The sequence below is a fragment of the Tympanuchus pallidicinctus genome, unplaced genomic scaffold (genome assembly GCF_026119805.1).
Source record: "Tympanuchus pallidicinctus isolate F22 unplaced genomic scaffold, pur_lepc_1.0 scaffold7, whole genome shotgun sequence".
In the NCBI taxonomy this organism is placed as follows: Eukaryota; Metazoa; Chordata; class Aves; order Galliformes; family Phasianidae; genus Tympanuchus; species Tympanuchus pallidicinctus.
Genome location: NW_026294791.1, coordinates 3,196,553 through 3,224,390, shown reverse-complemented (window position 1 = coordinate 3,224,390; position 27,838 = coordinate 3,196,553). Strand labels below are relative to the sequence as shown.

General features: G+C 37.8%; 1 protein-coding gene across 3 annotated transcripts; it reads left to right on the top strand.

Annotated features, from left to right (window-relative positions):
- Positions 1-27,838, top strand: HOOK1 (hook microtubule tethering protein 1). Of its 3 annotated transcripts, none has more exons than XM_052666227.1 (22): positions 1-179; positions 5,404-5,489; positions 7,171-7,243; positions 7,575-7,625; positions 9,121-9,253; positions 10,135-10,202; positions 11,305-11,367; positions 12,305-12,388; positions 15,124-15,290; positions 15,807-15,947; positions 17,517-17,718; positions 18,262-18,372; positions 18,573-18,660; positions 18,742-18,802; positions 19,365-19,505; positions 20,125-20,212; positions 20,697-20,731; positions 21,275-21,357; positions 21,764-21,864; positions 22,174-22,275; positions 23,328-23,396; positions 24,307-27,838. In XM_052666227.1, the coding sequence occupies exons 1-22, from the start codon at positions 96-98 to the stop codon at positions 24,463-24,465; spliced, it is 2,190 nt and encodes a 729-aa protein (XP_052522187.1). In that variant the 5' UTR covers positions 1-95; the 3' UTR covers positions 24,466-27,838. The 3 variants fall into 3 exon arrangements, with proteins under 3 accessions (XP_052522187.1, XP_052522189.1, XP_052522188.1); XM_052666228.1 differs by lacking the exon at positions 1-179 and adding an exon at positions 1,029-1,236; XM_052666229.1 differs by lacking the exon at positions 7,575-7,625.

The following is a 27,838-nucleotide window of genomic DNA, read 5'->3' as shown; positions in this document are numbered from 1 at the left end:
TGGTGGCTTCTGGCATTCATTGGCATGTGTAGTGTAAATCCAGGAAAGAGGAGCTTCCTGCAGAAACCGTATGAAGAAACCGTGTGAGATATTGAATGTGTAGGAGTGTATGTGAAATGAGCAGGAGGGTGTGGAGAATGATACATGTGTGGGAATTGAGTGGGGTACTGCATAAAGCGGTGAGTATTGATGTGGTGCAGTATTGCTGCAAAGGGAGTGACATAAAATACCAGGAGGAGGAAGTAATAGCTAAATGATGAAGCCTGACGGGCAAGCTAAAAAATAAAAACAAGAATAATACACTAAAATAATTAAGAAAACAGATGCTCTCAGCAGTATAAACTGTAGTGCAGAAGTCTGTGAGTCTTCACTGCTTAAAAAGCAAAACTAACATGAAAACAAACAAAAAAGGCTGTTTTAAATGAGCCTTTTGTGTTGCTGGGTGGCTTTAAGAGGGGGAGGTCACCCACTATGATTTTAACCTGCTAAAAACGAATCAATAACAGAGGAGTAAAGTACGTACATTAAAAAACAGCCGAAAATATATCTGATATCTTAGGGGATATTCATTGAAACGTCGTGAAGGAATTCCAAGAGATTTATTATAGGATTTTTCAGAAGGGAGTTTTAAAACGGATTTTGCATTCTAAGCGATTTCTGCCCTGAAAGCAGCAGTGAGGCTGGCGCAGACGGGCCGACCTACCTACGGCTTGGCCACGCGCAGCCCTGAGCGGCGCCAGCAGCTCCCTGTGGTACCGGGCAGCTTTGGCGGCTGCCGCCATGTTGTGACGGAGCTGCGCTTCCCGCGCAGGTGTGTCACCTGCCACCGAGCGGCCACGCATCCACTCCCCGCCCACACACCCGCCGCAATCGACCGCTGAGGTAAACAGCCGCCAAGCGGAGTAGCCCCGCCCACGCGAATACTCCCCCGTGATTGGTGTGAGCAGCGGTAGCCTTGCCCGCTGGTTGGTGGGGCCCTCTGCCACTCCCGACGTTTGAAGGCGGGAGCGGGCGCTGACGTGTACGTGCGGAGTGTGCCGTCCCTCTCTCCGCGCGTAGGTGGGCGCGTGGCGGGAGCCGTCACGTCAGCCGCGCGTGGTTCCCGCCGTCAGCGTGTCCCGCGCATCGGATGCTTGCGCAGCCGCCCTGAGCGGAGGCGGCGGGCGCCGAGAAGAGGCTGACGCCATGGAGGCGAAGGCGGCGGACCCGCTGCTCTGTGACAGCCTCATCCTGTGGGTGAGTGGCGCTGGAGGGCCCGTTCTGTCAAGGCCGCGCGGGCACCTGTTGGGCTCCCGGTGTTGCCGCGGTGACGGAGGGCGGGCCGGGGGTTGAGGAGCCGTGTGGGAGCGGGGGAGGGCGGGCTGTGAGATCCGGGCCTGCGTCACGAAACGGTGCTTAATGACGGGAAAACGTCATTAAACGTCTGTCAGAAATAGCCCTGCGGAGGCGGTGTGGTGAATGTCCCGTGTAGTGAATGTCCTGTGGGCCCGAGCAGCGGTTCTTCAGTGTGGAAACCGCTCTGTAATTAACAGTGATCATCATCAGGAGCAGAAACCACACAGCTTCGTTCAGTTTGTCCTTTCCAAGTTTCTTTTGTGCCTGATTTTTTAGTATGGCCGCGATATCCAGCGGGGTCTGAAAGGGAATGCTGAGGCAACGTGGAGGAGCCATCTGAGAAGGGTCTGCAGGTCTCTGTTGTAATAAAAGTTTGTATTTGTTTATTCAGCAGTACAACAAAAGCCTGGTCGCCTTGTTTATGACTGTGTTCTGCTGCTGTATCTCCCTGGCTTTTTTTCCCCACAATTTGGGCACATTTTATAGTAGGAAACATTCATTGCTTAAAAATGCTACCTGTTAGTTCTGTAATGTGGGTGTCATTGAGTTGAATATTTTGATGACGTTACAGAAAAATGTAATATAGTTGAACTACACAGGGGATGTGCGTGAATTCCTAAGAAAAATTAAGTAATGTGTGTTAAGATTGTGTTAAAATGTGTTAAGAGCTCCGCAGTCCACCGCAGAAACAATTCTCTAAGTGAAGAAAATAAACTGGTTCCTGCATGTGAAGTCACCTCTGGGTAGGAGTGGATGCCCCATCCCTGGAGGCATCCAAGGTCAGGCTGGATGTGGTTCTGGGCAGCCTGGTCTGGTGGTTGGAGACTCTGCACAAAGCAGGGGGTTGTAACGAGATGATCGTTGTGGTCCTTTTCAACCCAGGCTGTTCTGTCATTCTATGAATGGCATGTAGGAGCTCTATCAGTAGAGCTGGGGATGTTCTGGTACTGTACCTCTCAGTTTTCTGCTGTTTTCGTCTCCAAACTGGAGCAGTGTTAAGATAAACCTCTCTACATATGGGTCACTTCTGCATAGCAGATCCTCTGTAGGGGAATGGCCAGAGAACTGTAATGCCTTGGAAGTATTTGTGAGGCATTTGTGCACATTGGCCTTTAAATATATGTGTATGTGTATGTTGCAGTTTTACAGCGTATGTGTGTTTTAGTGTGTGTCATCTGTAATTTAATAAAAGGGGGAGGAAAGTGAATAAGGATTGTATGTGGGGATTGGAAGTACAGTGTGCCTTAGAATCAGTTTTCCCCCCGTAGTTCATTTTGCATTAGCACTCCTGATCTAAAAGCAGAGCTGAATTATGTGAAATCAGGTGCGGGTGACAAGTGTGACACGTGTAAATTGAATCTTTTTGTGTCCAAAGCTGAATAAAAATCACGTCATGGTAAAGGCTTGATCTTGTTTGTACAGAAGTCACTGACACAACTTCTTTCAGTCACTGGTATGAAAACCTACTGAACTGGTTTGTTTACAGGAAAACCTTGTTTCTGCTTGGTTATGATCTCCTTCTTAAAGTATCTTTTAGATATCTGATATGAGAGTGCATAATCCAAAGCTTTACATGTGCAAATCAGATGATGCACAAGGAAAACTGTGTTAAAACTGTCTCTAAAAGGGAGGGGTTTGAAAGTCTGGTGGAACTAAGTCGTCCTCCCCAGTTCTCTTATGGCAGCGTGGAGACAGAAGGCTTTTTTTTTACAACAGATGTGCTTTTATTTCGGTGCTTTATGGTACTGGCAGTATTTGTAATGTTAATTCCCTGTGACTTAGTCCTGTGTATAGTCACAGTGTATGCCTATGAGAAAGATATCTGCTCCTGATGTAGAAATAAATGGGGTGGTTGTTTAAGCCAAACTCCTGAAATGGTCTTTAGCTTGAGTAGCAGCGTGTCCTTGAGGCTATATTTAGAAAAACTAATCAAATTTGAAAAAATTAGTACTGGTGCAAACTAAAAATCTACAGTTGCTTCTACCAACCTCCTCCATGTGCTCCCAAATCATGTTGGTTTTGTAAATACAGAAAAAACACTCAGAGGAAATGACTGCATTGGTATGGGGTTTGGAGAATCCTTAATTAATACCCCTACTATCATATTGTTTGTAGACTCTTATAAAACTTTAAAATGTCCAGAGACTAAGACTCTTGTTCTTGCTTTTTGCTTAATCCTAATGAGCTGTTTTATTCCTCTAGATAGCAGCATACATAAAGCAGCTGCACACCACAAGGTTTTCTAAAGCTATTTGCTCAACTTTTGCAGAATTAGGTGGCCTTGGTCATAGAACTAAAATGACAGAACCTGTTACCCTACTTAGCAATTTATTTGGTTTACAAGGCTGTGTATCCAAGGCAGCACTGAAGTATTGTGCCATAAAACCCTGAATTTTGGCGTGCTGAATCTTGACATGTGAGCTTATGTCTGCTCCTGTGTTGACACGAAAGCTGCTATGCTATTAGAAAGCAGTGCTGTCAATCACTGCTGCTTAAGTTTGTGTTCTGCTTAATCTTTTATGTAACCTGCAAGGGATTACTGACTTCTTGCTCGCTTTAATACAAGATTTTCAGAAGACTTTTCAAATTGAAAAATAAATGAATAAAAAATTGTTTGTTTGTTTCTCCCTCCTCTGGGGTTACATGAACAGTTTTAGAAACTTTTTGCCTGATGTGGTGTGACTTGAGGACCTGGGTACATCTGTTTAAAGGCTTTATAGCTTGAAACTGTTAGTATTGGATGCAGAGCTTGATAGATAGCCTGACAAAAGAGCATCCTGTGGATGTGTGATGCTGGTGTTATAGATGCTTCCTCAGACTGATGGGATAATTGGTTATATGCTGTGTATATAGCAGTCTGATAGGCAAATGCTCATTGCAGAGCTCTGTAACAATGCAGAAGTGTTGAAATTGTTCGTTCTTTGAGTTTGGCTGTTAAATTTGAATGGTCAGGATGGGAGCTGAATCCCATTTGTGTAGTCCTTGCACAAAGGGACTCCATTTATACTTGTGCCTAGAAGCAGTAGCTAGAACACAAGGATTAGATTGAATAATTCATACAGAATAGATAGTACATAATACATATTACATACATATAGATCGGTAAACTTCCTATAAAGAACTTTCATCTGTAATCTGGTTTTCTAATAGGGGTGAAGAGTGAAAACTGGGGCTTTGTTGCTTAATCTTTAGGTAGAAATAGGTAGAAGAGGTGACTTGCTTAAACGTGGTTGGATGCTCTAGGTAGTGTGATGCTTGGAAATTGCCAGGAAATATAAAGCTATTTTAGCTGTAAATATCAGGAACAGTATACGAATGAAATTCAAGTACCAGGAGAAGATGTATAGTACATTTTACAGTAGAAATTTATTTTGTGTAACAGTATTTTGAAATTGTACGTTTTAATAAGAACATCTGTGGACTGATGTTTGAATTCCTGTGTTGAAGGAAGTAAGTACATTGCCAGCTTGCACTGCTTCAAATGCTTCAGTCTTTCTCAGTCATCTTCATATCCCCCAAGTGTGCCATAGCTCTCAGATAACTGCATTTTCCAATGTTTTTGCATAATTTTCTCCCTTTTGTTCTTAATCACCAAATAATGTCAGGACATATTTGTGCTGTGACTTCTGTTACGAAGTGCATCAATAAAAGGCTGGATTATTTTTATCTTATTCAGCATTCACTTTCTGTTTGATGCCAATTTTTCTTGAGGCAATATGTATCCACAGTTAAGTGTTCCAACATAATCTGAGGGGTGGGTGAATGGGACCTTTAGTTCCCAAATTAGTGATTTATAATCTGAGGTATAATAAAAACGCTAGTATGGAAAAACAAAGCATGGTAAAGCAAACTTTTAAGGTACACGTTGTAATCAACACCTACAAATACTGAGGGAATTAGGTTAAAATCTACATCATTCAAAAGAGATTTCAGACTGCCCACAAAAGAAGGGGATGGTCTGAAAAGTATATAGATGGACCTCGTTCCTAAAGAGGAAAAGGAAATTGGTAACTTATGTTGTGTCCTTCTGTCCACTAAGAAAACTGACTAAGTTTTTCACTCTTCTAGTTGCAGACGTTCAACACTGCCGCACCTTGCAGGAATGTTCAGGATTTGACCAATGGTGTTGCCATGGCTCAGGTGCTTCATCAAATGTAAGTTGATACATGAGTTCAAAGAACAGGTATTTAATTTCTTGAGGCTTGTGTATGTAAGTCATTTTCCCACCCAGAGGTTTATTATACAGTTATAAATTCAGAGCAAGTGGCTTGTAGCAGAAAATGAAGTGTGTCTTCAAATAACCCCCTAACAAAAATATAGCGGTATAATAAAGTGATAGAAAGGAGAAGGGGATGAGGAGATATTCTAATACTGTATTATTAAATTTATACTTAGGAGTAACAAGGCAAAAAATATGATCTTTTTCAATTTTCTTATCAGCAGTGTTTCAGTGGATACCCATAGTTTAGGGTTATGTTCCTCTATGGAATAAGGAATAAGGAACTGAAAGTTCAAAAGGCACTGGTCCATTACTACTTAGCAGTAGTAGTGGGAGTGGGCTGATCACCAGCAAAATCATTGCAGTTGTGCTGGCATGATGACAAACAGAGCTCAACTGAGTGACCCGTTAATTTTCGAACTTGAAGTCTCCTCAAAGAGGATTCTGACGTGAGGCATTTATTGAAACTACTTATCACTGCAGTTTTGGTTTGGGTGGTGATTCCAATAATAAATTATCATTTCTTATGCAAACTGTACTTTTGATTATTAAGAAATTACTTGTGGACCTAAAAAGGTTTATTTTTACAGATCTTGAGGAGTGTTGTGTAAACACTCACCCTTTTCCCGAGGTGTACAACAATTGGTGTGGGGTTGCCTAGTGAAGATTTGCTGAGGGTCACTTCCCAGCATCTCTGTGCTGTGTGTGTTAACAAGCTCTGCTTGTCGCTGTTACTTAGCTAGATGTCCCTGCAGGATGCCACTATTGCTAAACCAGTGTGTCAGTCAGACAGCCGTGTCAGGATCAGAGAATAAGAAATAATCAGCACTCCTACAGGCAAAGATCTGTAGCAGCAATGTAGCATAATGGCCAGAACACTGGCTTACTGTATGTTTTGTGATGCTAGGGTTGTTGAGGACAATTTTATTTAAAAGCAAGTTAGTGAATAGTGGGGGTAATAGCTGTCTCTTATTAGGTGCTTTGATATCAGTGGATAAACAATGCTGTGTAAAAGTTGAGATACAGTTAGATATGATGTGATTGTAACTTTTTGCAGCTTAAGATGTATAAACTCCTCTGCCAACAACTCATTTATGCTGGTGAAAGTGAATATAGTTCTGTCTAGGGTAAACAGATAGAAATGAAACTATCAAAAACAACTACTATCAAATGAAAGTAGATAAAATGTCTTTTTTTTTTCCTCGATAAGTGCCTTTGAATAATTGCAGTGAATGCTGTGAAAAGTCCAAATGTACAAAAGTAGGTAGCAAATTTAATGACAGCTCTTTCCAAATGATGACATTTCTGTACAGCACTGTGACAGCTTTGGTAGGTGTAGTAACCGAGTGTGACAAAAAGGCCTTTACCTACTTGTGTTTCCAGGTCTAGATGGCTCAAACATGTACAGAAATTCTGTCTGGCCAGGAAGATGCTGTCTTAATTCAGTCAGGAGGATGGATATTTCCTGTGACATGAGTATGACATGCAATCTCCTGGAGTTCTTGCTTCATTAAAGACCCTAGTTAAACATCATGATGATTTAATGCTGAGAATCTGATGCCTTATTTATTTACACGCGTGCTTATTAATGCTTCAATCGTTTAATTTCGTTTCAGAGATGTTGCTTGGTTTGATGCATCTTGGTTAAATCGAATTAAAGAAGATGTTGGTGACAACTGGAGGATAAAGGTATTAAAAACTCTGAGTAATATAAGTTCTATGAGTGTGGATCTGGTGTCCCTCCTGAGCCTGCCTGGCCATCCAAAACCTGCAGATCAGAATTAGGCTCAGACTTGCTGAGGTTACGTTGAACATACTTGAACTGTTTATTAATAGTTAGAGTGACTTCTGGAATTGGTGCGTGGGGATTTTCTGTTGTGATATTTCTCTTCCTCTGTCATTGTGGTCCTCTTCCAGAGCTGCTTTATAAACATTTGATTGTAAAAATTATTGATTTCACTGTACTTAAATAATAGATTAATAAAAACCTGTAACCTTATCTTTCATGTACAACAATTAGTCCAGTAATCTGAAGAAAATACTGCAAGGGATTATGGACTACTATCATGAGGTATGGAATTCTGATTGTTCTAATCAATAAATATGTTTTTCTCTTTCACTTAGGGCCCTATTTTTTTTTTCCTCTTTCACCTTGGCTAAGTAGTGTGTATGAAGGGCTTTTTGGGTAGGATGTATGTAGTAATTATCTGGTTAAATGAGAGATCTGAATGGACAAAAATTAGTGTAATCATATAAAATTGGATATGTTTATGTGTATCACACACATACATTCTTAAGCATGTATAATTTAGATAAGACTTAGAGTATAATCTGGAGACTATTTTTCTGTTGCTGCCTGGACAAATGTCAGAAGTACTGAACTACAGAATCCTGCAGGCTTTTGGATGTACCTTCATTTTGCTCCTTCCAAGTAAAGCTTTAATCCTTTCCTATTCAACAGGAACACATTTAACAGCCTTAGCCTATTCTCATATTCATCTAGAAGCTGGGAGATAAATTATAAATTCTGGGGATCAAGATAATGGTGTTCTCTCTTATGCAGATCAAGTACAGTAGCTGTGAATGGGTGCTGTGTCATGACTTAAAAAAAACAACAAAAACAAAGAGTAGTACAAAGCATTGTAATTTTAATGGACAGTAATTACAGTGATTAATTACAGTGAAAAACTTACCCGATCATCTTACTGCTTCTTGGTTTCACCTCTTGTGATATCAAGTGCCAAGCCATTCCATATTGCCAGCACTGAGATTCTCTGGCAAGCCCAGGAGTGGAGTTTGTTTAGGTTGATGAAAACCTAAGGGAGGAAATAAATTTAGAATATATATAATATTTATTTTATAAATAAATAAATATCTATATATTTTTGTCTTGTTGGTCGAAGAAAATAATTATCTCATACCTGAGGGCTGTCATAAGATCTTTAACTTACTGCTGCTTCATTTGCTTCTGCAAATGGTCATTTAAAAAAAATAATAACAAAGATGACACACCCCAGTTAACAGACTTTCAAAATTTATGTTCTTGCTGGGACGATTCTAATGAACTCTTATTGTAGTGCATAACTACATGGCAATAATTGCTGGCTGATTTCAGTATATCTTAATGCCATCTACTTTTGATTAGATTGGAGGCAAACATCAGGTACAGAGGTTCATAAAAGACACTGGCTAGCACTGTATTGAGTACCCCCTACGCAAGTGCACACTCGGGGAGAGGGAGTTTAGAACTGCTTTTTCTTGCCCCATAAAAGAATAGTTTGTGTTACGTCTGTATCATGTATGAAGTCCTGTAACAAATGTGTTATCAACATTTGTTTTATCGAGGCTATTTCAGATTTCCTAGGCTAAAAATAATATGTACTCCCTGATAAACCAGTATTTTTAGTTTGTATCTCCGCATTTAATGGTTAGAAGCTTTTCCTTCCGTAAGTTTTTTCATAACAAATTTATTAATGGCCCCTTCATTGTCGAAATTTCTTGAATGACTCACGATTTCATGATAAGCAAAACCAAAAGTCCGATGTCTCTTTTTGATTATGTTTCAGTTTTTGGATCAGCAGATTTCAGAAGAACTTATTCCGGACTTAAATAAGATTTCTGAGAAATCAGATCCTACTGAACTGGGGAGGCTTATGCAGCTTATTTTAGGCTGTGCGGTCAACTGTGAAAAGAAACAAGGTATGCACTGCCTTAATCTGATGAACAAACAGCAGACTGACTCAGGACATGGTGATTTTTAAGGTGGAAGGCACGTAGAATCTTTCTTATGTATCAGGATGTCTCTGTTGCCTAATCAGATGCCTAACCTGAAACTGGTATTTACTTAAAAGCAGAACACCTATGGAAATTTGTGTATAAAACTCAAACTTCAAGATTCAAACTGTTCAGGATTGGGTAAGAATAGTCTGAAGTATGCGTGGGGGAATTATTCCTACATTGTAAAATACAAATAAAGACTTCAAACATATTATTCAACTGCTACAACTCAAGCAAGTTAAATGAAAAGCTACCTTCTGTTTATCTGCAGAGGCTGAAGTTTTATTTGTCTCTCACAAGAGCTGGTGGCTAAAAAAGCCTTGCCATGCTTTCATTCATAGAATAGGTTTGATTCCTGGGTAGTCTGGAATGATTGCATCAAAGAGCGCATAGGAAGTAAGCTGTCAGGTTGCATTGGCAATGAAGATACTAGCAGTAAATGTCTTTTGTTACACTTGATTAATTCACTTGCAAGGATTTTGACTTTTTGCAAAAACGTATTCATGTGCATCTGTATAGGTGAGTATTAGAAAAAGTGCTGTGGAAGTATGTGTGTCTTGATCTCCTTTCTCTGTTGTGTACAGGATAAAATTTGTTCACTTAGGAATTTATAATTCCTTACTGTTTAATTGGATTATGGTGACGTTGGTTAATGCTAATGCTCTCTGTGAGAAGAGCTCTACCTGTTTAGGAGCAGCTCTTTAGGGAGCAGTTTCTCCTGGATCTTTCTAAAAAGTTGTCAAGTTGTTCAAAGCATCAAGATGAACATTGTTATTAATCACTACAAATCTTACTTTCCCCAGAACACATACAAAATATCATGACCCTTGAAGAGTCTGTTCAACATGTTGTCATGACAGCCATTCAAGAAGTAAGTAACTCCCAGCCTAGTGCACTCAGCTGAGAAATTTGTGTAACTATTTGGAGATGATAGCCACCAACCAAATAGTCTTGGTTTTCAGTCCCATGTCCAAATGCACAACCTGTGGAGGTGCATCTAGAAATGTTAAGAAACATATCTAGTTGCCAACTGCTGATTAGATTGTAATCTGGATCTGAAGTTTCTTCTCTGTTTATAGTCTTGTATCCAGACTGCTGATCGTAACGTGGGGCTGCATTGTTCTGACAGCTCCTGATGTACAAACTCCCAGCTGAGTCCCTTCTATTTTTGTCATGGTTCTCTCCCTCTGCCATCTTATTATGTTCTTAGTTGGATCATCTCAGTGATCCAGCTCAGAGCATAGTCACATTTGTTGAGGGTCAGGACTGAAGCTCAGCAAAATGTGGAAGTAGTCAATAACTGCAATACTGACATTCGAAGAAAAATTAAAGTGTAAATGAACCCCCATCAAGATAACAATGGAGATAGTATTAGACTTTAAAATTTCCTGATTAAAATGATCTATATAGGTTTAAAATCCATCCTATTTCCAGAAATCATTCCATACACATCATTTGTTGTTTTGTGACTAATCAAACTGAGTGAGGTCAAGAAGTAATACTGTACTTCCTGAGTAAGCAGTAAAGCCCTTTAACTGCTGACAAACAATGTGCATCTTTGTATCAGAGATCAAGGAAAGCTGTGTTAACGTTCCTATTGTTTGCTTTTAATGGCAATTAGCTCACAGTGGCACAAAGAAGTATGATAACTATTAAATTTGAGGGGTGAAACCCTATCTTCTGGTCTGCTGTTTTAACTTGACTGAGGAATATATTCATCAAGTAACACGTTACTGTTTGCACTTCAGTTGGGGGGGAGGATCAGCTATCTTACTCTAGATGTTCTTCAAATTCTGTATCAACAATGAATAAATTTATTATTATTAATCTGTTTTTATGTATTGGAGGGGAACAAGGACATGATAGAAAATACAGCTGGTATGCAGCAGTAGTAGACAGTGGATTTTCAGAATTTTAACCTCCTATTTAACCTTTTTTTTTTTTCTTTTTCTTCCTGTGGCCTTTTTCTGTAGCTCATGAGCAAGGAAGCAATGGGTTCTTCTGCAAGTGATGCACCAAGTGAAATGGAACAACAGGTGTGTGCTTAACACTCTGTAGTTGTTGTAATTCCAAACTGAAGATTATGCTGGTATCTTGACCTCCCTCAAATGAAGAGGACTGCTCTTCCTCTCCAATTCTAAAAACAAAACAAAATAGACAAAACCAACGACAACAAAACAATCAACAAATATGTTAGATCTTTTTTTCTTCTCTCTGCACAAACTGCTTGATGTCTGTTCTGTCAGAGCTGGCATTAAACCGTTCAAAAAAGGTAGAACAACATCCTGATGTAGGCTATTATACAGTAAGGTAATGCTCTCTTTTGTTGCCAGTTCTAAGAAATGGATTAAAAGGCTTGTGCTAATAAAGCTTCTTTAAAATATATGTGAAGGAAGCTAGGTAATCCTCCTTGGTGGTGTAGAATCTACCAGTACAAATCTATGTAGCAAGAAGAGCTAAGGGTACATCAAGACTCAGCTGTATCAGACTAAATGCTTTGTTTTCTTCTGAGATGAAGGTATTTGATTGCCCAGAGCAAGCTTGAATTTGAAAGATATTGCTGTATTGACAATGAATTTAATGTTAAGAAAAGGAAGATAGGCATCCCACTTTTAGATTTGATCCACATGTATGAGTCTCACAACTTACTTAATGAGCATATGTGATCCAAAGAACTGGAGGCATTGAACAGGCATAGACTTTGAAATTGTGACAATACAGTTACCTCTGGTTTTATTTGTTCTTGTTTTGCTTTTAGCATAAGTTGTACTGAATTTGAATGTTTGAGTTTCAGTACTTAATACAGGCAGTACTCATTTAAACTGTGTTTAAATGAACTGAGGTCCTGATGCAACAGTAGATACAGGTTTCTAACTCTGTGTGAGTGCCTAATGTCCTTCTTTAAATGATTTATTTAAGCAATTGAGACGCTTCGGAGACTAGAAGTGTTTGACTGTCTTTGTTCTTTTAAAGCTTAAAAAAGCTTTGGAGGATCTTCAAGAAGCAATAGCAGAAAAAGAGGAGTTGGCACAAAGATGTCAAGAGCTAGATTTACAGGTAAGAAACAGTAAGCAGCTTATTTCTTCAGTGTGTAGTAGTGGTGTTGTTAAGATGCAGAAATTAGGAAAGTCAAACTGAATTTTGTATTCATTTAACTTTTAATGAGATTTCTTAATTGTATTTTCTTGGAGGGGGGAAGCAACCTTTCTTTACCCTGTATACAATGACTTTGCTGATGGAAATGTAAGCTGAGGTCCTGTGTCAACTCTTAACCCAGAGGTTGTTTCATTGTTACCTTTATGTTGGCCTCTAGTAGCAAACAGCCATCAAAACAAAGATGCCACGGCTTTTAATCACTGCTGCTGTTAGTCATTTGAACTTTATATTAAAAAGAAATGCCATTCATTTACTAATCAGTCATTAGATTTAATCAAAAGAAAATTATGCTTTTTTTAAAAAACAGTTGATACAAGATTATAAAATTTATCTAAAAATTTGAGCTTTCTTGTACACCGTTTGATCATGGAGAATACTTTGAGAAATAGAAATAAGAATCTAATCATTTGCTTAGCCCCTTGCTAAACTTGCAAAGATAATACATGCACTTCTGTTTTTAGTGGTAATAGCAGTTGAGTCTCTTTTGAGAAAGGATTTGTTGATTTCACAGCAATAAGTGAGAACTTGAATTTTTATTTTTTATTTTTTTCTAAAGAAAATTAGACAAGTGCTAGCCCTAAGTCTGATTCCTTTGTGAGAATAGAAAGAGGCTTATGTGCTAAAGCAGCTCATCTCGTATTTGATCCCGTACAAAGCAAACGTTTGTATGGCATCTTCTTGTAGGAGCCAGAGTGCTGTACTGGCTGTATGAGCCTTAGTAATAAATAACTCCAGAGACCAATTTTAGATTTCTTACAGACAGTAATGACTGAAATAGTTGTGTCTGCATAGAAAGGGAGTTCTGGTTACTAACTGTAGATACAGTTAGTAGATAGGATAGGATGATCTTCTCGGGGACTTAAAATATTAATTCAGTTCTTTTTCCTGAAGCAATAGTAAGCCTTGGTAAAAGCAGACATGTAAAAGTTCTTGTGAATAGAACCCTGAAGGAGAAAACAATTTCTTTTAAATGTGCAAGAGAATTGCTCTGACAGTTGAATTTGCAGATTACAGTTGTTAAACTTTGGAAAGCATTGTATGTACTATTCAGTTCTCACTTCTAGAGATGAAGAAAGGTTGAGGGAACTGGGCTTGTTTAGCTTGGAGAAGAGAAGGCTCCAGGGAGACCTCATTGTGGCCTTCCAGTATTGAAGGGAGGTATAAACAGGAGGGAGTACAACTGTATAAGAGGGTGATAGTGATAGGACTAGGATAGAAGGGGGAATGGTTTTAAACTGAGACAGGGGAGGTTTAGGTTAGATATGAGGAGGAATTTTTTCACACAGAGGGTGGTGAGGCACTGGAACAGGTTGCCCAAGGAGGCTGTGGATGCCCCATCCCTGGAGGCATTCAAGGCCAGGCTGGATGTGGCTCTGGGCAGCCTGGGCTGCTGGTTGGCGATCTGCACACAGCGGGGGGGTGAAACTACATGATCTTTGAGGTCCTTTTCAACCCAGGCCATTCTATGATATAAGGAGTGGCTGAACCTTGGACAGGAAGTATTACACTGAGTAAGGCTGATATGCTGTTTACTCACAGGTGTTTCTGCATGCAGGTATACAGAAAGTTGTTATCCAGTACTTAAAAAAGGCTGGACCTAGAAAGCCAGCATCTAATGAAGTGTTGCAGGAAAAATTGTTTTGTTTCTTAGATGTTTGATAAACTTTTAAATTTCAATCACAAATATGCTGTTACTTAGTATTGCATGGTTTAGGTTATATGTATCTGATGTTTTATCTAATAATGTCACCATGATATGCTTTTTTAACTTATTTATTGAAGCCATAATAATGATTGACACTTCTCATTTAAACTAATTCTTAATAAATTCACTTGTAAGGTCTCAATCTTCCTTGATAGATTCCAAGAATATAAGAAAGGTAGGTTTTCTTTATGATTCAGGAAAGCATAACCCACAAAGCATATTGTCCCTGTTTAAATGCCAGTTAACTAACACATGCTACATGCTCTTATGTTTGACAGGATGTTAAAATTAACACAGTAGTTTTCACTAGAAAAACTTTACAAGTTCCACCCTCTTAATCCTCCCCCATTTTATGGCTGTTAATATACCTACTGTTTCAGTACAGTGCCGTATTCTCATTTGCTTAGCTGTGAACACTCAGTTTCAAACTTGCTGCAAAAAATGCATGCTCTATCTGAAGCAGTCCAGGTTTTTTCTTTTGCGTGTGTGCTTACCAGCTTCTGGCGCTTGGAACCGCTTCTTGCGCAGCCGTTCACTGCTGAGCGCACAGCAGTACTGTGTGAGTGTGCCAGTGCCATCCTGCTTTTATTGCTAAGGACAAGCAAGATGGAGAGTACCTTTCCCCCAGTACTTTACGGTTTTTGTATGGTGCCCATTGTATCTTTTCTACTGAAAATCAGTTTCTCTCCATATCGCATCATACGCCTCTTCCATGGTTTCAGTTACAAAAGTTTCTTTTTTTAGAGATACTTTTCCTTTAGTGCTTCACAACTATCAAACACTAAACATCTGTATGCTATGTATTTACATTCTGAAGTTTCTAAACACTCAGCCTTTCTCATGAACTAATTTGGTGACATGTTGCTGTCTTGCTCTAGTTCTTTCCAATTGGACGGGTCTCACAGTGTTGATGCTATTTTATCTGTGCTAGGTGGCTGCCCTTCAGGATGAAAAGAACAGCTTGGTGTCAGAAAATGAGATTCTGAATGACAGGCTGGAGCAATTAGATGACTCTCTTGATGATCCAAATACTGCAGTAGCAAAAAAGTATTTTCATGCGCAGTTGCAGCTAGAACAACTGCAGGAAGAAAACTTCAGGTATGAAACCATTTTATTTTTCTTTCAAAAAAGCCTTACTTGTCATGTCAAATATATCCTGAGAATTTCTGATAGTCTTTCAGGATTTTCCATCTTAATTTCTTTTGCTAAAATTCAGTAGCACTTCACTACTGTATTAACATAACCTATTTTAAAGGCAGTCCTCAACCTTAATAAGAAAAACAAGTTGTTATTCTGTAATCATTATTTTATGGCCCTTTCACACATTAGTCTTTGTGATCCATATGTTAAAAAAGAAAAAAAAAAAAAAAAGCATTTTCATTTTTCATATGGTTCCCTGAAATAATATAGCCTACAATATGTAATATAATCCATTGTGGGTTAAAAAATGGGCATTAAAATGCTTCATACTTACTGTACCATTTTTTGGCTTCTTAAATCAATAGGTTTCCTTTTTAAAAATCTATTTTATTAGTTCTAGTACTAAGTGCAACATTGTAAGCCAAATGTGTGATGAATATATTCTTAACAGACTTCCTGTTTTTGTTGTGGTAGGCTTGAAGCTGCCAAAGATGATTATCGTGTCCATTGCGAAGATCTAGAAAAACAATTGATTGAACTACAACATAGAAACAACGAATTAACCTCCTTGGCTGAAGAATCTAGAGCCTTGAAAGATGAAAATGACATTCTTAGGTATATAATTCTGCTCCACATTAGTAGGATTTAATGACTAACCTCAAAGCTTTGTATTTCTTAAGAATTTTTCTATCTGTGGATAACTCTCGCCTAAACAAGATACAAAGGGCATGTTGGAAAAGGGCTCTTAATTAAAGCTGAAATGAAGAGCAATTACATGCAGAGCTTTTCTTGTTTGTATAAGAACAGCAACTTAGAGTTCTTCTGTAAAGAAGGATTAAATAAATACAGAAATTGCTGTTCATGTGGGATGAAAGGAAACTTAGGCTCTGGAAGAATGAAGATATTTTTGTAGGGATGCATACATGTATTTTACTAAAGGGGGACATTCGTGTTGGCAAGAGCCTGCCTTTTCTGATGTTGGAAAGCACATGTGCAGCTAGAACTTTGACATAACTTTTGATATCTGAATTCTAGGTTAGATTTAGATTTGCTACTTGATACCTCTATTTATAAAACAGAAAATCATAGCAGCATTTAGGTTGGAAGAACCTTCAAGATAATCAGGTTCAACCACTACATCAACTGTAATGTCATAAAGGCCTACAATAAACACCACTTATCTGGCTTACACGTGCAAGCATATAAATGTTGGGGGTACCCTTGGTATTTCCCAGCCCTCCACATCCAGCAGTGTCGAAGCAGATGAAGCAGCAGTCACCTCTGGAGTCTGGTCCAGCCACTGGTCCCTACTTGCATTGTTGCCATGTTACATCAGACATTTGAATGGGCCGGCAACTCCTCTTAACGTACTGATGCAGAAAGAAGTTACCAGGAGAAGGAGTAACAGCAGGGCAGCACCATCACAAAACAATCTATCAGCTTTCCCCCATGGTTTGGTACTTATCCTCAAGTGTTATCTCAAGTCTCTCTTGCAGCATTTTTATTACAACAAAGAGAAGGAAAAGCTGGGGAATGCCACGTCACCACAGGAAAAAGTCCATGCTTAGTTTTTTTTCATGCCAGGATCAATGGCCATAATATGAATAAAACATGGAAAAAAATGATTTCAAGTGTTTATATTATAGTGGTTCTTAAATAACATCAGAAGTAATAACATCTTAATAATAGATTTTCTCGTGTAACTTCCTTGCACTAGCTTCTAGTGATATGAGACAGATATCAAATTTTGTTAATTGTCAGCTGGCAATCCTTGATCATATCTGCTAATGGTTTTTCTCACAGTATCCCTCTAGTGAGGATATCTGCATTTTTTGTCTTTTTCACTTACCAGAACTTTGAGGTAACTATGCAGCACAGGATGTTGTGTATTTAAGTTACACTCTGCAGAATTCCATAGAGATATTTGATACACTAACGTCTGCTCATACTTCTGGCACGATTGACTTAGTCCAATGTGAGCCCTGTGGTGATTTCACTCTTTATAAACAATCTTTGCACATCAGAGCAAGTTTGCAGTTAAAAACAGAGCTGCAAGATTTAACTCTGCTCTGAAGTATGTTGAACCTTCCTTTGAAAATAGCTTGAACGTGCATGTAAGAAGAATCTGATTTATTTAGTCTTTGAAAGAACAGTCTGTCTTCTAATTCCTGTTTATCCCTTAAGAGCTACGGCAGACAAAGCAAGTAAGCTGGAGTCAACTGTTGAAGTGTATCGTAAAAAGCTGCAGGATCTGAACGACTTCCGAAGACAAGTCAAATCTCTGCAGGAAACTAACATGATGTACATGCACAATACAGTCAGTTTGGAAGATGAACTGAGGAAAGCCAATGCAGCCCGTGCCCAATTAGAAACCTACAAAAGACAGGTAGGGCTGCACCTATACTAAAGATGTTATTTTTTTCTTCAGATACATTTACCTAAATGAAAACATTTTTGTTTCACTGGAAAAAAAAATAATAAGTAGTAGTTTAATCTAAAATATCATGGACTTGAATATTCAAATATGGTGGTTACGTCTTATGGTTGACAACATCAACATTAAATTAACAGGCCATGGACTTCACCTGTATTCTCTCCTTAGACCTCTTAGAGCTCTTCGCCTTTAAAAAATAGAGGAAAACAAGCATATTAACAATTTTAACTGTAGCTTCCTCCTTGATTGGTTGGTTGTCCATTATTTGGAGGTTTTTCTCCTTTACTTTAACTGAGGTAACTTGTAATCTTGTGAGAAACTGTTTAGCTGCTACTGAGATCACCATTTGCGTATGATGTTCTTAACATTATATTAAAAATCAGTTTTAAAGAGAAAAATTTATGCTTATGATCATAGGATAGGATGAAGGTTCTCATGTAATTCTTAATGTCGTGTGTGTATTTGTATGCTAAATGTAATCTCTTAATAAAAAAGGTCCAGGAGCTTCATCACAAGCTGTCTGAAGAATCTAAAAGAGCTGATAAGTTAGCGTTTGAAATGAAACGACTTGAAGAAAAACATGAAGCTTTGGTCAAAGAAAAAGAGGTAAGTGTGAGCTTATTAGAGCAGCTAATGAAAATGAGTGTGTTCAGTGAGTCTGTGTGCACGTATCTCTGCAAAACAAAAATATATATAAAAAAAAAAAGTTAGTACTACCCCTTATGTTAGTACTGCCCCTTATTAATGTTATTTGGGCTTAAAATATTGCAGTATTAATTACTTCCATCTCAAATTTGTGTGCTTAGAGACTGATAGTACAGTGTGATGCATTGAAAGAGACCAACGAAGAGCTCCGGTACTCACAGATGCAGCAGGATCATCTGAGTCGAACAGGTACTGCTTTATCTTCAGAGGCTTTTCTCTCATAATCAGTGATTTTTGTGTGTTTGCTAAACTGAACTTCTGCAATTTCAGATGCATCTCGTATTAAAAGTCACGATAATCTTGCTGCTGAGCTTCTGCCAGTGGAATATAGGTAAGCCATAAACGTTGAGTTTGTTTTATGATTTTTGTGGATGGGACGTAACATTAATTGTCTCCATGAAAGCTCAGATTCAGGGCCTTTTCACCCACTTCTTGATTTGCATCCCTCATGCTTACATAGGCCCCTTCATGTAGTTGTTAGTAATTATTTCCCCACACTGGAAGATTTGCATTCTTTCTTAAAAACATAACAGTTTTCTATATGTAATACACAAAAATATGCAGCAGCTAAAATAGAACAGCTAGTTGCTAGCTCTGGTTACGTTGAAAGTCTGGCAGAGTGAAGCATAAAGACACAAATAATTTGAGTTTGGAGTTACATAATTTACAACTTTGCTCATCTCAAGAAAATGCATTTGTGGTGTTTCTGAATTTTAAGTTACCTTTCCATCCTAAATTGAATTATTACCCTATCTATATTCTTCAGAACTTGTGTTCAACTTAAGTTGAACAGGAACTTTTTCTCTTCTTTTTTCTTAATCAGTGCTATCAGTGGTGACTCTTTTCTTCTCAGGTTTTTTTTGTGTTGTTTTTTGTTTTGTTTTGTTTTTCAGAGAAATGTTTATTCAGCTTCAGCATGAAAATAAGATGCTTCTACTGCAACAGGAAGGATCAGAAAATGAACGTATTACGGAGCTCCAGAAACAACTGGAGCAAAAGCAGTGGACAGTAAATGAATTAGAAACTGAAAAAAGGTGACGGGTGAAACAGTATCTAAAATACAGCAAGATGTGGTTTCTGGTCCTTCAGAGTGGCATCTGTAGCACAGCACTGTGCTGGCAGCCAGTTGCCCATTTAATTTCACCAGTGTGAAATGAACAGGAAGGGATGACGACAAGCTAGATGGAAATCTTAAGTAGGACATAAAATTTAGCAGCTCTGAGTCTGGATTGGTGTGAAGAAACTGTAGTCTGTAGAATACTCTTAGCTCTGATTCTTGGTTTTCTAACTCAATTTCTAATGCTGCAAGCAAATGATGCTGGGATATGGTTTGAATTTTTTTGTCAGTTAACAAATGCTGAAAGCAATTTTGTAGGACATGATAATTTAGGAGCAGTTAAGGTTTAAGTTCACTTAAACCTTAAAATGGTTTCAGTTCAATCATTATAAAATGTTTAATAGAGCTGCCAGATGTTTGTTTCACCAGAATCCCCAGTCATACTAAAATAACTTGGAATGAGTTTATTTGTGGCTTATGTCCTGCTGGGTAAATCCTCTGCAAAATTATCAGCCAGGCATGAAGAAAAAACTCACCTGTACTGTGATCTGTTTAGATGATATTAACTGTCTTTCCTTGGCTTTTCTACTTTAAAGGCTAAACAAGGAGCGTATTGGAGAGTTACAACAGCAGATTGAAGATCTGCAAAAGACTTTACAGGAGCAAGGTTCTAAGACAGAAGGAGTAAGTGAAAGTTCAGCTTTCTTGACCCTGATGAATATGGCTTAGCAGTTCTTGTTTAAAATCCTTCAGTGCAGCATCAAATACTGTTTAGATGTACCTCTTCTTTTTCAGTGTGTTTGGTGTTGACTGATACTGAGGAAGTAGGATCCTAGCTAGATGCTTTTTTTTTTCTATTTTTTTCCTTCCCCATTTAAGAAGCTGTAACTCCTCTGCCTTTTACTTCACTTCAGTAAGTCTCTAGTTTTATGCCTAAGTGGTGCTGTGATGAGAAGGATAACTTTAAAGAAAGAAAGATACTGGAGTTGGTATCTGTCTGGTACAAAAAATATGAGTGCAATTATGGGAATAAGTAAAAAATGGAGGTTCTAAAGCTTGCTTAACTTTTTTAGATGAGATCAGTTTTCAGTGATCTCTTGTAGGTTTGTTTTTAATATTGCACATTGTGAAATGCTGAAATTAACTGAATTTTAACTTTCCTTTGTAGTCTAGCAACCTGAAGCAGAAATTGGCAGCACATATGTAAGTGCACCCACAGTAACTTAATTATGCCAAATAATTTGATTCTTGTAGCGTGTAAACTGCCCACGTCGTCATAGTGATGTCTTGTGGCTTTTTCAGAGTCCTGTTTTAAATATTGTGCTCTGGTCTTGAGAATCTTTTTCAGTGGTATCCACTTAACCATCTCTTCTTCACCAGCAGTAATTGAATTGTTCTGATTCTGTAACACTTATAAACATCACCCTTGCGCAACTCAAAATGCTTTCAAGTATTCTGAAATGTATCCACCCTTTCAGCAAATGGAGTTCATGCTTAAGAGGTGCTAGAGAGGTTTTTTTGTGGTTCACATTCTTTCTTGCTTCTACCCTTAGGTAATTTTTGCATTGAATCTCAGTTACGGTTTGTATTGCTGTGCAAAAATGCATACTAATATTTAAACTCAAAAGCATCACCAGAGTTTAAAGCTGTTGCTTAAACATTTCCTACAATTAACTTGCAACTGCTGTATCTTAGAACTGTGCATGAAATCATGCGTAGAATTAAGCTTAATTCTTTCATTTGTAGGGAAAAATTGAGTGAAGTTCATGATGAGTTACAGAAGAAAGAGGCTGCTCTTGCAGAACTACAGCCTGATGTTAGTCAGAACCGTAAGTCAGGGTTTTTTTTGTCTGTTTATTTTTTCCTTCTGTGGATCTATGTTGTTTCTTCTGAAATGGTTTGCATAGTCTCCGGACTGTGAGATACTAGTCTGGATAAGGCTTTCTTCTTGAGTGTTGATTTGAAATGTGAAACAATTAAAAAAACACTCGCTTGGGGCTTTTTTGATTTTGGTGGTTTGTTTTTTTTTGCTTACTTGTTTTGCACACAGAGGCTGAGGCTGGTTGGGGTGTTACTTTTGTTGAATGATAAATGGGAGTTCAGAGCCAGATGGGACCCTATGATAGGAAACTGCATAGCAGCTGAAAAGTTACTTGGGAGGAGGAGGAGGGAGGAGGCTTAAGTACCGTGTCTATCTTTGTTTTGGTTGTCATTGTTCGTGGTTTCCACAAATAGCCCAGAAGATTGGGGAGCTGGAAGCAGCTTTACGAAAAAAAGACGAGGACATGAAAGCAATGGAAGAAAGATATAAAATGTACCTTGAGAAAGCAAGAAATGTGAGTGGCATATTTCTGAAGATACACAAATTGTTGGCTATATTGATTTGTCCTGTTCCCAAACCTCTCCTGCCCTTGATTACTTGATTCCAGTCAGAAATGTATGAGAATATATAGTTCAGCCTGAACAATGAGATGCATTAGTCATCTTCAGTAACTTTTCATATCCTATTTCCTACTGGATTAAGAAAACAAAAGCTTGGTTCTCATCCTCCTTGACCAACTTGTACTCGGTCTGTTTTTGTATTTCTCCTGTGAGCAAACGAGGTGCAAAGCTGATATGTAATGCATTTGTTTTGCCTTTTATAGGTGATAAAAACCTTGGATCCCAAGCTGAATCCAGCATCTGCTGAAATCATGTTGCTTAGAAAACAGATAACAGAGAGAGACAAAAAAATTGAAGCATTGGAGGTAAAATCTATATATACTTAAAAATAACTTCAATTAGTGTGTTCTGCTGTCTTGGATGTTAGACACTGAAGTTACTCATGATCCAGTACCCTTTAATGCTCCTTTTATTTGGGAACTGCAGAGACTATTAAACCTATAGATTTTTAGCAGTGTCTTTCCTTGTATGTCTGAAACACAAATATGAAATATTTCTAAAAACTTTTAAGATGTGCTAACGAAGTACAGCACAAGAGTAAGGATTTTGCTGCCACACAGTAACTTGTACAGAGCTGCAGAGTCTGATCTTTTTCGGTGGTAATGAAATTCAGTTTGTGTGGCTAACTAGGTGTTAGGGCAATGACAGTTTTATTAGACCCATGGTATCAGTGGTTTCATCAACTGGAGTGCTTGAAACTGTACTGAGGAGTAAAACATGCTAATTTAATAAAATTTCATTGCCTGTGATTCTCTGGAAGGAGCATTGGCAGCAGTTCAAAAACAAAGGGGAACTGGGAAATGCTGCATTTATTTCCATAACAATATTGATGGGACGAGTTAGAAGATTTACTTGACAAATACAGAATTCATCACTATGAGTTAGTAGGCCTACAGGTATGGCTTATAACAAATGTTGTAGCCTCAAATTTCTTTTATATGAACAAACAAGTCATTAAAAGTACATAGAGAATAGAAATTCAGTAATGTGACAAGAATATTCTGCCAAGTTATGTTCTTGTCTTTAAGTCTCTTTCACTTTAAAGTGCAAAAAGACTTCCAGACTATTTCTAGACTTTGCAATACACTTTCACACTTTATTTTTCCAGTTTGAAAATAAGTTTCTAAGTTGAAGTGCAGTTTCTGTATAAAGGTTAGTTGCTTCTTGAGGTAGTCACTGTCTCAGGTATCTCTGTGTTGTTTAAGGAAACAACTTTATTTACATTTGTACACCTTCTAGTTACTTTGCATGCTTAAGGTTTTCTTCTGCATAACTTATTTTCTTACTGAGCTGCAGTAAATTTATGCAGACAATATCTTTGTCTTATTTGAGATTGTCTTCTCCAATCTCTTCCCAGGCTGAATACAAACTTGCTAAGTTACGTGATTATGAGGAAAATTTAATTGTAACTGCATGGTACAACAAGGTGGGTCAAAAGATCATTTGTTAATGTTTTAGAAATCTTAAAAGTGCATGTTGCAAAGTGTGGCACTGAAACATTACTTTTTTTTTTTTTTTTTTGGATATTCACTGTGAACTGGTGCTTAGGACAGAAAGGCAATAATTTAGCTAAATTATTGCAACTTGCAGGTGAATGCGAAGTTTAATGAGTCCTAGCTAGAATTTCAAGTCTTGAGGTTAACTTGGAATCAACATTCCAAGCATCAACATTCCCAATAGTAATATAAAGGGAAAATGCTTTAATAGTCAACTATTTGGTAAAATTATTATACTTAATCTTTTCTGCTTGGCTTTGGAACAGGAGACTTAAAATTTGTCATAGGTCATGACTGCCATCTTAACAGTCATAAGCTGTCATAAGCTGCCAGCTGGATTTGTCAAACCCAATTCTTTAATGCTCAATAGCCACTTCTCACATAACTCTAGGCAAAGAGAGGCCATGATTCCAAAGACTTTCAGACTCCTGCTTCAGATCTGTAGAGTCTTCAGCGTGGCATTTGTGAAATTAAGTTAGAGCCATACTTACAGCAGTGTTGCAGTGTTAGATCTTAGATTGCTGTGAAAAGGACTAGAGAAAGTTCATTTTCATTTGAAACAATGTATAGAGTTTCATGAAGGCTGGGAAGGAAAATCAAACAATGAAAGCAAAGTTAAATAGCATGCTTAATAAAGAAACAACTTTGCAATGAACTAAAATTAACATATTCTGTGGTGAACGAATCTGATTTTCTTTTGCATTGGTTCATACCTTGTATGGCACTACAAGGTTCTCCTAGAAGTATAGTAAAAGCAATTACTTACGCATATTAACTATGTGTGTGAAAGATGACCAGTCTTTTGTTTGCTGTGTGTAATAAGTGTTATCTCATTTGCAGAGCCTAACACTCCAGAAATTAGGTATGGAAGCCAGACTGCTTGGCAGTGATGGTGCCTGCAGGGATGGCCCAGGACGATCCTTCCTAGCTCAACAGCGCCATGTCACCAATACTAGAAGGAATCTTCCTGTTAAAGTACCAAGTGCAACACCTGATTGAACCACAAAGACAGTGAGGGAAGCTTACATGCTTAAGTGTCCTTAAATGTTTTATACCTTCCACTTCAACTATTTGGTGAAAGATGATGTTACAGTGGTGGGCATCTGTGAATTCAGCATCAGAATTTATCAAGAACTTAGCTTGATTAACTTGATCAGTGGTATCCAGAAGGTAGCACAATAGAAGTAGATTTAATAACTACAGTATGTATTTACAAGCACAACTTAAGATTTATATTTGCCTTGAAGATATATTGTAAATATAAAAATTGGCACTATATATTTAAAACTAATCAATTTATTTGGACTAGAGACTTGACTTTTGTAATAGGAAGATGTTATGCAAAAATATACTTCAGGAAACTGGCAATATTTGACATTTTTGCTGGCCTCTTCTAAAATGAAGTTTAAAAAATTGGTAACATGCTTTAAAAATACTTCTTCTATAATATAATATAAAATACAATTTTAGAAGCAAGAAAATATTTGCTTTTATTTAAAAACAAAATTTTAAAATTGTATTACTAGTTGACCTGTATGACAGGAGACAGGCTTTGTCATCTCAAGTCAGAGACACAATTATGCAGTCTATTTAAGTAAAGGTCAAGTTAGTGCTTATATACACTAAGGAAATCCTACCTTGAAGATGTTGAATTCACCAAAGCCAAATAAGCTTTTGTTTTAGAAAAAAAAGAAAAAAAAAGAAAAAAAGACCTATTGTATTAACTCAAGTCTGGGCTGTGTTTTAAAAGTCTGGAGTACCTGTGCACTGCATTTGTGAGACATGGGAGGATGAGGGGACAAGGCTGCAGGTGGAGATGGTGTAGGAAGAAACTTTTATTTCCAGCTATTTATACAACCTTAGAAATAGAAATTATTTTTCTTCATTTTTAAATGTAGTTTCACTGCAATTATTCTGAACTAAGTGTGCTCTGCAGGTGAGTGAAAAGCTGCTTTCCTAATCCTTGGCAGCAAAGACTGAGGGAGAAAAGTCAGGATTGATATCTGACACTTGAGGGGGGAGTTGCTACCTTTCTCCGAATGTGTGTGTCCCTTTATTGCAAAAGTGTTCCATTTTTTGTGAACTGTATTTCTAAGAAATTTATGTCCATCCTTTTTTGCAAACTGTCTAGAACAAATTTTTGTAGCTGGTTAAACAACAGTAATAGCAGTCCTTTAAATGAATACACTTAACAGTGTGCAAGTGAGGTTGCTGCACCTGTCTGTAATCTATTATAAATCTCGTCACTGAAAACATAGAGTACCTTCACTACTAAGGCCATCTTTTATTTGAGAGCTGGGTTCAGCTTTGTTTTGCAGAATTGAAGTTTCTGCTTTGAGTTTGGTTTGAATTAGGAATTTTGAGTAGTCTTGCATTTTGTGTGCCCCTCAGTAGGGCTTGTTCCTTGATTTTTCCCTTCCCAATCTTCCTTCCCTTCTGCCTTCTTGGGCATTGTATGCAATGCCAGAGAAAAGGAAACTTCTCATTTTTAATACTTAGTAAGCATTGCTTCTTAATAGCGTTGATGGCTTACAGTCTTATACACCTAAGCACTGCATAAAGATTTCCTCTCGTGAAACTTACATCTATACAAGGTATTATTTAAAAGCCAGATTCATCTGAAAGGTCGGGTTGTATGAGCAAAGAACATTCCAACAAACTGCTTTTGAACAGTTGTGTCTGTCAGTTTGTGTTCTTCAGGACTCTGTGCTTCTTTGACTACCTCTTGAGTTTTGAAGTCTTTGACTGTGGCAGTGATGGTTTTGTTTTTTGTATTCTTAAGATACAATTGTGTGTTTAATCTGGTGGTGGTGTGGGAGATGGTGGTGAGCAGTAGAACATGAGAGTAAGCCCCAGCAGGATGCTTACATTTCTTAAAGCCTGGTACTTCAGCGTGTTCTGGTGAAATATGAACCTGTTGTTGATGGTGTTGAATGAGTCTCTTAGCTTTTGTTCTTTACAGCATGAAAACTCTGGACATCCTTCAAGTACTCATCTAGTTAATAGGCTTGGTACATGCGGTGTTTCTCACGGTAGTAGAGCTGTGTCAGTAGTCGTGTCAGGTGCTGAATAGTGAAAACCTTGGAGCAAATATCTCTGTATTCTTCTCAAAACTGCGGACCCTGGGACCAAAAAATGACCAAGAACCTCCGTATTATTTAATTAGAAGCTTATCTTCTAAGCAGAAATGAAAAATTTAAATACCTAATTACAGATGGGAATAAGGCTTTTTCAGAGTAGGAGTGGTCTCCAGTAAACCTATTGAGGATGCAAACATTTAAAATGTTCAGGTATTTGGAGAAAGTTTTCTCCCTTGGCTTTTTTTCAAACTGTTAAAACTTAGATGGGTAAATACAATGTTATTTAGTGTTTCTTTAGAATTTTGGGAACCTGCAGAACAGTGGCTGTTATGGGTTATGCTCTGTGAATGAGGAAGTGATGCACAGAAATAATTATTTGAATCTAAGCCATACTGTTGTATTCACTTCACCTCATCTGAGTGTGCAAAGAGGAATAAAAGTATTGTTAACATCATTAACATGAAACAAAAGCTATGAGTAGAACTGCTGTGTTGTAGCTACATTTCACATGCCACATAACAGCAGAACTACATCAATCCAACGCTCTTTGATGCAGTGTGCATTTCCAGATTTCACAGTTAGGAACAGATTCATCTGAGGTGACACTGTGGAATACTGCTGAATTTCATCAGCACTATTGGTAATTCTGGTTGGTTTCTGGTAAAACGGGTAGTATGAATCCCGAGAAGCAAAAATAAGTGACATATCATTTAACTCACAATTTTCTTTTACATAAGATCTAAGAAAATAACCACAAGGGAGGAGAAGTGCTTTGTAGCAATAATAGAAATTTAGGGCTGTTGGGTTCTTTTACTCAAGGTGGATCAGGCAGCAGTTTTGAGAAGATGATTTTTAGAACAACTGTATTGTAATGGATTAAGAAACAGTCACTAAAAATAAATTTTTCACCTAAGTTTTTCTTCATGAAATATATATGTATATAGGTATTCTATTTTCTACAATATACACTTACTTGAAAGTAAAAAATATAAGCAATACCAATGTTTTAAGTAGCCATAGTCTAGAAATTAGAAAACAAAAATAATTGTTTGAGTTGATAATGTCTAGTAAAATAATTTTCTTAAGGCTTCCCTGCTTTTTTCCTTTTCCTCCACTAGTCCAGCTAGAGGTAAGATTTCATGTTGTATCAGTGTCTACATTGTCAGTTTGAAAACAAATGTAAACACTGTATTGCATAGAACTTGAAAAGTTGCACTAATTTTTAAACTTGTTTTTGGTTTATTTCTTTGGAAATGATTCTTTTATATTCACATAAAGATTTTTAAAATGAA

Coding starts and splice junctions, on each gene's coding strand:
- HOOK1 (XM_052666227.1), top strand. CDS start 96: ATGTGTAGGAGTGTATGTGAAATGAGCAGGAGGGTGTGGAGAATGATA. Junction 20,213..20,696: donor AAGGTTCTAAGACAGAAGGA/GTAAGTGAAAGT, acceptor TTTCCTTTGTAG/TCTAGCAACCTGAAGCAGAA. Junction 22,276..23,327: donor AAAAAATTGAAGCATTGGAG/GTAAAATCTATA, acceptor ATCTCTTCCCAG/GCTGAATACAAACTTGCTAA.